The 10,752-nt window shown below is 34.2% G+C and overlaps 1 protein-coding gene across 1 annotated transcript; it reads right to left on the bottom strand.

Annotated features, from left to right (window-relative positions):
• Window positions 1–8,141: 8,141 nt before the first annotated feature.
• Window positions 8,142–9,708, bottom strand: LOC111876792 (FK506-binding protein 2). Its single transcript, XM_023873374.3, has 5 exons — window positions 9,613–9,708; window positions 8,914–8,976; window positions 8,663–8,753; window positions 8,467–8,571; window positions 8,142–8,353 (listed from the first exon to the last, which is right to left on the bottom strand). The coding sequence occupies exons 1-5, from the start codon at window positions 9,706–9,708 to the stop codon at window positions 8,262–8,264; spliced, it is 447 nt and encodes a 148-aa protein (XP_023729142.1). The 3' UTR covers window positions 8,142–8,261.
• Between the last annotated feature and the right edge of the window lie 1,044 nt (window positions 9,709–10,752).

The raw sequence follows: 10,752 nt of genomic DNA on the forward strand, positions 1-10,752 counted from the left end.
TGTTATAATTACAATAAATGTAGTAATAAATGAAATATTAATTTCATTAATGGACTTACCTTTTTACTTCAAAATTTCCAAATTAAAGCTTATTAGTTTATTTTGTTTATTTATTTAAAATTAAAAGATAAAAAAATCAATTTTAATAATTCATTATTTTTCTTATTTTCTTATAAATCTAAAGTTCTTAAATATTTTGACATTTATATATATACTAGTTGTGAAACCCGTATATTATACGGGTTGATTAAAACAAAATGTTAAATAGAAATGATTAAATGAGAAGTTTATTTGAATTTGAAATTTGAAATAAATAAAAATTATGAGAAAAAAAACATGCAAAAATAAATAAATTAAAATTATTGTTTAGTTATCAGACGCGTATACTAAACAGGTTAATTGTAATAAAATGTTAAAGACAAAGGTTTAAATTGTAAATTTATTTGAAATTTAAATTTAAATTTAAAATTTAAAATTTGAAATTAATATCATTATGGTAGGTTTAATTTATGGAAACTAATTAATAATATATTAGAAATGGAAAATGAAATAAATGACAAGTGGAAAATAAATATGTCTCTAAATTATGACAAAATGACATGTGACAAATTGAATGAGAGAAGGACATGTGGCAAAATCATTCTTATTTATTAGGGTATATATATATATATATATATATATATATATATATATATATATATATATATATATATATATATTAATACATGTAATACATGGGTCTTATATCTAGTATATATTATTTTACAAGTTTAGAAATGACAAAATGAAAGAAGTAGGCTTTGCTCCCATTCTAACCTATAGCAACCTAATACATTTTGCCTTTCTTATTATATAGTGGGATCAAATTACTTGATCTCTACTCTTTTGACATCTCTGCAGTCTTAAATATAATGTTAAATGTAACGCCCGTAGATCAGGGCTAGTCAATTTAGAGACAATAAGAGTCAAAAATGACTTTTTGATAGAAGATTATTTAGGGTGAATAATCCTAACTAAGTTTTAGTATATGTTACAAGGTTTCTGTGCATATAAAGAACGCCAAAATCCGAGTTATAACGAAGAAGTTATGACCTGTCGAAGTTTCGCGACAGAACCGACACGGCACAACGCGACGTAAAAAGTGAATTTACGTTAGAGCGATATTTAGCCTTAGCAATCTAAACGAGAATCGAAGATCTCGTTGTTGGTATCGAAGCGATAAAAAGTTAGGCGAGAACGGACGTCAAACGAAGAAGTTATGAATTTATAACGAAGTTTTCTGTCGCGGCCTATTAAAAATAAATAATAAAAATAAAAGTCAAAATTAGCCGACGGAGTCTAAACGAAAGTTGTAGAGCGTAGTCTCACCTTCGCGTGGATATAAAGAACGTCGAAAACGGAGTTCGTATGAAGAAGATATGAATTTCCGAAGTTTATTAATCAATTTGTATTTAAATTTAAAAGGAAATTCGGAAGCATTATCCGAAGGAGTCACCGGTCTGATCCGAGGTACGCGCCGCGTACTCGAGTACGCCCCGCGTACTCCGAAGTGTCGACATTCGCAGCAAGTGGCTTCGGATGACGCACACAGTGACGTTTTTCGGACCAGTACGCCCCGCGTACTGGCGTACGCCCCGCGTACTCCGAGGCTCCAGCCTCCTATAAATAGGATGCGAGGGCAGCCGACCCAATTGCTAATTTCTTCTCTTCTCTCTCCCGTTTTGCATCGTTTTGCGTGCCAGAAATATCCCGAAGCCCCGGTATTATTCTCTAGCCCCGAGGCAAGTCCCGAGATCCCGAAGATCCCGAGAAGTGTGGTTCCCGAGCCGAAGCTCTGCCCGCGAGAAGTTTGATTTTTGTGGAGATCTTCCAGATCTGCGGTGGATTACTATTTCTGCAAGCCGTAGTGCTATCCGATCATCTTCTGATCAAGTGAGTGTATACTACCTTTCATAAACACGATAATAATACAAGTATGGTTTGAGTGTATTAAGTATATTGTTGTTTATATGTGTGGGTGTGTAGTTGTTTTCTTCTAACACATCAATATGAAGTATTTGTTATGAAATACGTGCTATGTGTTTATATGTTATTTGTCTATTTGAGATGGACATGGAAATTGGAGTTTTATACAGGTGTTAAATGATTTAAACTGTGTAAGTATTTATATCTACAAAATTATTGGGTAGAACAAGGGTAGATGGGATAGTTGGTGACTATGGAGTTAGCGCCTGATGTTAGATAAACCTTGGTGACTATGGAGTTAGCGTCTGCTGTTAGATAAACCTTGGTGACTATGGAGTTAGCGCCTATTATTAGATAAACCTTGGTGACTATGGAGTTAGCGCCTTTTGTATAAACCTTGGTGACTATGGAGTTAGCGCCTATTGCATAAACCTTGGCGACGATGTGACTTCGTGCCTATTTGATGAACCTTGGCGACTATGGAGTTAGCGCTTGTTAAGTAAACCTTGGCGACTATGGAGTTAGCGCTTGTTATGTGAACCTTGGTGACTATGGAGTTAGCATCGCTTGAGTAAACCCCGACGACTATGGAGTTAGCGTCTGATAACTATGGATTTAGTACTCGTTAGATAAACTTTGGCAGCAATGGATTTCGTGCCGATTCCTTAGGAATAAGTGAATGAAGGATAGTTGGTTCTTAGAGTGAAACCTTAAGAAGATAATGGGGATGGGTATTTGGGTTGATTGTTTGATAATTGAATATAACAAATGTATTATTGTGGGTTGAAAACCCTATATGCTCACCAGGCTCCCAAGCCTGACCCACTCAGTTTTCTTTTCATTACAGGTAATGACACAAGAGTATAAGTCGGCAGACTTGACGAGAGATTTTGGATTATAGATCAGTAGTTGAATAACTATTGGAAAGTCTATTTTATGTTGTTTATGCTTTTGGTCTCTAACGAACATGACATCCCGAGGTTTTATTATTTAATGAAAATACATTCTTTTCGAGAAATGTTTTGATAAAATGGTTATCATATTTTATTTTGGGAACAAATTCCGCAACCGTTTTCTTTAAACGATCACTCTGATTTTGAAAACAAAGCATAAACAAATCGGTCTTTTCTGGCCGTGAAATTGGGGATGTCACATTAAATAAGTTAGTTAGCCACTTAACTCGTTCTTTTTGAGACATTGCCAAACCCTAATAAGAATTTGATTCAAACTAACCACTTTGTTCCTTCCTATCTTCCCCAAATCTCTCTTCACTTCGCCACTACTAATCTTCGAGCAAGAACCTAGAAAAGAAGTTTTGAGCATTTTATTTGTCGATGATAAAATTTCTTTAAAAAAACCCAACTTAACATAAATAAAATAAGTTTTTTAGCAATCTTTTGAATAATAAATAAAACACTATTGAAAACATAAAAGCTTCCAACCAATAAGTAGTAGAGGTTGCCTCTACCGCCTCTCTTCTCATTGGTTGTTTAACTTAAGGGTTTGCCAAATGAGTACTATATGGTGTTAATCTGTTGAAAATCTAACAATCAATATTTTTGTTTTGTATTAATCAACCTTAGTGAGTATATACACTTGATAATCAAGTATACTTAGTTAGGTATAAATATGAACAACCTATGGTTGTATTTGTTTATCTAAGTTGTTATAATTGGGCCAATGGCTTACTAGGGATGAAAAAAAAATTAAATTATAGTTTTTGCTTCCGTTGCTTGATCTTTAAATTGTTTATGCATCAATCCGCAACATGATCTACCCCATATTTTCGATTCGGTCCCACCTAAACAACCGAGACACTACAACATTTCCATAAACGAGATTTTGTTCTTATTTTGTTGACAACCCAAACTAAAAAAACATACAAAAACATAAAATAAGGAATAAATGCCATAAAGAGAAGTCGTTATGAAAATGAGAGTGTTAGGTGCATTTTGGATAAAGATCCATACGAGTCGTGTCAAACCATTGCAATTCGACATGGGGGCTGTCTAGTGAAGATTTGGGCCGATTTCAAGAATGTACTTTGGAGACGGGTCATGGGAACATACTTTCAAGCCACACATGGTTGTTTCAATAAAGGCATAATTGACACAGGGTTGTGTCAGTCGTGTAACTGCATAGTTTTCTTTTATGACCTATTTGGGACTTTTAGCCCTTACACATATTATCTCTCATTCCAGGAAACCAAGGGGCAATTTTTACCGAAGGTTTTTATGGGAAATCATTTGGAAAGATTTTTATTTTAATTTTAAGTTGAATTAATCTTGTGATTTCTATTTTTAGACTTTGAATTTCATGCTTTAGCCATGCCCGACTAAAGCCCTTTCATTTCCAGTTTTATGGATTACTTGATGTCGTGCTTTTAATTCAATGAATTGATGTTATATTTCATCTACCAAGTTTCTAGAACTAGTACTTGATATCTTTAACTCATTTGTCTTGTGTTGGCGTCTAATACCAAGCAGCAACATCCTTTCGTTTTTTTTTACCCGCAAACTAAAGAGCTCCACTTTGTGAATGCTATTGGTCCATGAAATCTGATTTTAGCTAAGTCTTAATGTTAAAAAGTATAAATTACATCATGCATTACAAGTTTGGTTGGTTACAAGTGTTTAAAACGAGGATTAAGCCTCGGTTTAGGGTTATGTGTGTTTTTGGTGTGTACAAACCTAAGAATAAGTTGGAATCACCGAATCATTCATACCTTAATGCATGTATAAAAAGATGTATAAAAGTGTGTGGTTTAATCCATATATAATCTTATAAGAGAAGGTGTGTGTACAACATGATTTGAAATAAAAGTATGAATAAAGTATAATATGTGGATTATCATAAAATATTACACGATCTAAGTAGAGTTCACTACTAGAAAAACAACATTTTACGACACGCAATGCGTGTTGTAAAATGCTCAGACGACGCGCAAATGCGTGACAAGGAAGGCCTGTCATAACGAGAGATGACACGTTTTTGCGCATCGTCTATTTACGATGCGCATTTATGACACGCATTTACGACGTGCAGTTATGACACGCAATGTGTATCAAGGAAGGCCCTGTCATAAAGGAAGACGACACGCATTTGCTTGTCGTAACCTTACGACACGCGTGTTTATGACACGCAATGCGTATCAAGAAAGCCCCTGTCAAGAAAGGCAATGTCATAAATGAAGATGACACACATTTTTGCGTATCGTAATTTTAAATGTTAAAAAATATTATTTATAGATTTACTAATTTTCGAATTAAATTTACATTTAATGTCTCATAACAAAAAATAAAATAGTATATACAAAAAATACAACCCATTGCATAAAAGTTAATATCATACAAATAATCAATCCATGGAAAGATAAAACAAATCAATAGAAGTTGTTTTCTCCCTATACATGATTATCACATACCAAATAACAAACTTTATTTCATATTCATACATATGATTACATTATTCAATAAAAAAACATATACCTACATCTTCGCCTAAAATGTTATTACATGATGCAAGTTGTCCACTTCATTGATGGATCACCAAGAGGAAGACCAACAACTGCCCTAAAATGTTCCATGATGTGCCCATACTCATGTCCTGTAACTTTAAACATTTAATAAAGTAAAATACCTCCTAAAAATAAAATTGCACAAGAAGACATCATAATGAAAAATTACTAACATGAATGGAAGAAGTACACTATAAATTTATTATACCAAGAGTGGCATGGACGATTAAGTGCTACATGTTTGTCCAAGCTGCCAAACAAAGACTGCATGCAAACTAAAACATACATACACTATAAATTTAATTACCATACAAATCATATTCATACATACGAGTTTGTTTTACCTTTTTTTGCCTCATGTCTTTATTTTTTTATTCTTATTAGCAATGGAGTGTTGGTGTTTTCTTTTCTCTCATTCAATCAACCCTTAACCCTTTTTTAATTATGATGAGAGGTTTCTCTGGAAAATTGAAATCTTAAACGAGCAGTGATTCTAATCCCACGCAGAATGCGAGCTGAGTCAAATAAATGCAAAGAATTATGAGAATCAATTTATTACTATCCAAGCTTTCATAAAACAAAAACCATAACAAAACAATATCTGTAAATACATACCTATCGAAGCTATATATCAATGTACTTGTCATTAAAAGCATACATATTGACTGCAACTTGATACATTGTAACTATGATGATTGAAATAACAGTTTTAAGTTTGCAAATTTAGGGATTGCTTTTTTTTTTTGCAGCAATCAAGGAACTTCACCACTGCTTCTCCAACAAAGGAGCCAAATATTAAGGTAATTGTGTTATTGAAATGGTTTTTTGTTTATTGTAAATAAGTAAATATATATAATTTATATATGTGGTTCAGGTGCCAGTGGCGACGTTTGGGGGTCTGGAAACTATGCAGCTGCAAAAGCCAAAACATTGGAAAAAGCTGAAGCAGAGCTTCTTGATCTTGTTGCAGCCTTTTAGAAATCTCCAAAATTTTCACAGTTCATGAAGGATTTGGCAGTGCTTGCAGATAGCTCATGGGCAAAAAGGTAATTTGACATAGAAAAATGTAGCATGCTTCTTTTGCAGTGCGACATAGCTCAGGGGCAAAAAGGTAATTTGACAGAGAAACATGATCATCTTACCATGTATGAGCAGAAGGCAAACGATCAGAGCTTCCATAAACTTTGTGAATCTGATTGGTGGTGCTAGTCTTTGGTGAAGCTTGAAATCCATTCCCAAATCCAGGCATCACCTCCCTTTCAGACAGCCACTAAACATGTTTGTATCAGACATAACTAATAAACCATGTTAATTCTTCAAGAAAAATTAAATAGATACACAATGGGGGTTATTCATCTTACTAAATATAGCTATTTGGAATTCAGACAACCATGCAACCTATCTTACAATGGGGCTTACTCATTTCTAGAAAGAGACCTTGAAGATTCCTCCTTGTGAATCGGCTAATTAGAAGTGGGACATGTTGATCAAGATTCAAAAGCATATATATCAATATTAGTAAACTAAGATCAGGACTTACTCGTATTTTCTAGAAAGAATTCTTAGCACAAACAGAGCTCGAAAAACTTGCTGCCCTTGCAAATTAAGTGTCACCCAATGCAAAAGACCTGACCATTGCTCAGGATAATCAACATGTATGATTATCTTGAGACACTCGCCCAACTGTGCCCTGTAAAGTGTAAAAAGAATATGATGATTTGTTGACAAAGAACAAAAGAAGCAATATCTAAAGTAATTGTCTTTACCTCAACAATGTAGGGACTTGTTCTACAAAAACAAGGGTGTTCTGCCTCACCAAATCCTTATCACTTGGAAAAATCTTGGATTGTTCATCTACGTTAGCAAAGAATGTATTAAAGGATATTTAGAAGTTGGTAGGCTTTCAAGCTAAATTTTCTCCAAAACAGGAGGCATTAAATTGTATGGATGCAGTTCAGTAGGATCAAATTGAAGTGTATTAGAGAAAACATTTACCTGGATCATGAGGTGACCAGTTTTCTGCTATGAAGTTCTTAAAATGAATGCTTGCAACCTACCTCACTACCAAATCACAAGTTCCATCTATTATTATCTGCAGCAGCCTCACCAAATGCTGAGGAGTATACTGATACTGAAAGGGAAAATTATTTCCAAATTAACATATTAAACTCGCACAAAACAAACGAAAAACTAAAATTACATGACTCCTTCACTATAACAAACTGTTCAATTCATCGTGAAAGTAAGATTCCATCCACAAACACAAAATTCGTGAGATAGTCTTTTAGCAAGTTAATTTATATTTCATCTGTTCAAACTTATACACAAAACCTTAGTTATCTTAGTTCTCTTACTCATTTGTATTGTTTTGTAGTACGTTTGGCTTTATGATTCTTCATATTAGCCACACTTAGATTTTTACGTGTTCAGGTATTCAAGTTTTACTTTTTTATGTTTAAGTTGTTTGACATTAGTTAAAAAGAAACGAGCCTTTAGTCAACTTACCAATCTCATTTCCATGTGCCATGTCAGCAACATTAGCCTGGTCAACAACAGTCTTTTTGTTTAGTTTTCTGAATTGCTTTAAAATATCAATATTAAGTTCTCTAACCTCGTCAGTTCAACCTAAGTGAAACAAGGAGTTAAAATGGTGTCCCAAATACTTGTACAAGACATATATGCTTTGTTTTTGAAGATAATAGGGAACAAATTTAAAGTATCAAATCTAGAATTCTCTCCTCCTTCTACAAGGTCACGATCTGGATTCTTGTGATCATACTCATAGCTCACTGTTGTTATTGGTGTCTCCTCCACCTGATCCTTTATCATTGACAGCAACAAGCTCCGTATCAAATATAAGTGTAGCCCCACCTGTTTTTCAAAAATTAATTTCTTCAATTTATTAATATTTTTCCCCATTAAATCCAAACACATTTTCCCTATAAAATAAATATGCTAAAAAAGGAGGAGTAATCATTACGTACCTGGGATAGTAGGTGGTGAACCCTGGTCTCCATACCCCAGCTTTGAAGGTGTCTTCAAATTACGTTTCTCCCCAACACACATTCCCAATAGTCTGTGATCCCATCCTGGAATACACTATTTTTGTTAACTTCCATAATATATATAAGAATTGAATTTCACAAGAATCAAATTAGGTCATATCATATGGTTTTATACCTTTTATCACCTGACTAGTACCAAGTTCGAATTCAATTGGGTCACCCCTTTCAAAGTTGGAATCGAAAACAGTTCCATCAGTAAGTTTCCCCTGCAAAACGAGAGCTTAAAAGAATGTTCAAAGATATACATACAGATACAATCATTCATTAAGTGATACAGAAAACTGAGATAATAACTCAGAGAAGAGGGGGATGGGATGGGATGGAGAAAGAAAGGAAATAGCTATGTAGATGTATCTACTAACTCACCCGGTAATGAACTTTCACCCTATCACCTTTATGTGCTTGGATTTCACAAGATGCTGGTTTGAACTGCAACAACAACAACAAATGGAGTTTCAGGACAGAATAAGCAAGGTTAAAGAGTGGGTGGTCGATACAGTTCATGTTCATAGCTCTTTTTAAACTCATAATACATCAAATCAACAACTTGGCATGAAAGTGAAAACCAAAATCAATAAACTAACTACATTACTCTCTAGATGCATCCTCCGTGTAACCAATTATCCATACTATGTCTTTTTCTAGCAAAATCAAATGCATTGCACATAAAAACAACCCCTAACTAGGAAAGCTAAGACATCTTCAGATCCAGATTTTCCCCAAAAGCGTATGATATTGTCAGATAGATTTGGGGGGTTGATGAATGTAAGATTTGCAAGTGCTCTGAAAACAAGAATAATTCAAGAGCCGGGGATCATAGGGAGAAATTTGGGAATAACTTTGATCGTACAATGCAAATTTGAATCACGAGCTTAAAATAACAAATTTGGGGGAAATTCAAGAAGAAGTGATCATTTGATATCAGAAAAGAACCCTAGCTTTGATCATACAATGCAAATTTGAGAAATGCGTTAGTGAAACTTTGGAATAACTTTTCAGTTATCCGAGTTGGGCAGCATCAAATGCTTGTTGTCTGGATTAGATTTGGAAGTAATAGAAAAGAACCCAGTCGCATTCGTTTTCTCCGCCGTTGACGGCGGTTTGTGGAGACGATGATGTCATCGTGTACTGCGATGTGGTGTTCCGATCTTGAACCGACATCTTGAGATGGCGAAAGTGTTTGCTTAGGCACTTCGAAATCTTAAAGATTATGAGGTTCGATGTTGGTGGTGGCGGCTTAGGGCTTGCACACACACACATATAGAGAGAGAGAGAGAAAGAGAGAGAGAAAGAGAGGAAGATGAAATACTTAAAGGATTATTAGGGCTTTTAGGTAGAGGATTTTAGAAGAAGAAGAAGGAGATGTATCGACGGGCTGTTTAATTTTTTGGTATTTCATTTCCCCCTAGAGAACGTGCCTTCCTAAAGAAAAATATAAAGCGACAGTTTTAGACGACACGCTTTTTTATGATAGGTGCCCTCCGTGTTTTTAATGTTTTTTTTGTTGGACACTATTTTTAGGGCACACACAAATGCGTGCCCTCTATCCTTCAAATTTTGCAAAATTGAAATTATTTTTTAGTGTACGCACAAATACGCGTCCTCTATCAGCGAGTGTCATTGTTTGCGCGTCATTAAAATGTTGTTTTCTAGTAGTAGTTCAAGCTCGTAGGGCAAGGGGTTGGCATGATTAGGATATTTGGACATTCTTGCAGGGGAATGACATCTAGTTTAACCATTCTATTGTGACATCCTCATTTTCACAGTCAGAAAAGACCGAATTGTTTATGATTTATTTTGAAAATCATAGTATCTTTTAAAGAAATATGTTGCGAAATTTGTTCCCAGAAAAACATGATAAATATATTATCAAAACATTTCCAAATAAATGTATTTTATTCATTTTTAAAACATTAGGATGTCATTGTCAATACAGAAACATAAGCATAAACAGACCTTACATTCATTTACACTAGTGATCTACATCTCCTTAGTCTCTCAGTGTAATGTAGCTTCGTATCGACACTTGTGATACAAATAAACTGAGTGAGTCAGGTTGGGAAACCGAGTACATAGGGGTTTCAATCCCACAGTGTTATATGTATATGTATATATATATATATATATATATATATATATATATATAATTGAGAGTACAATTTCACCACACACACACACACATATATATATATATATATATATATA

The sequence above is a fragment of the Lactuca sativa genome, chromosome 8, assembly GCF_002870075.4.
Source record: "Lactuca sativa cultivar Salinas chromosome 8, Lsat_Salinas_v11, whole genome shotgun sequence".
Classification (NCBI taxonomy): Eukaryota; Viridiplantae; Streptophyta; class Magnoliopsida; order Asterales; family Asteraceae; genus Lactuca; species Lactuca sativa.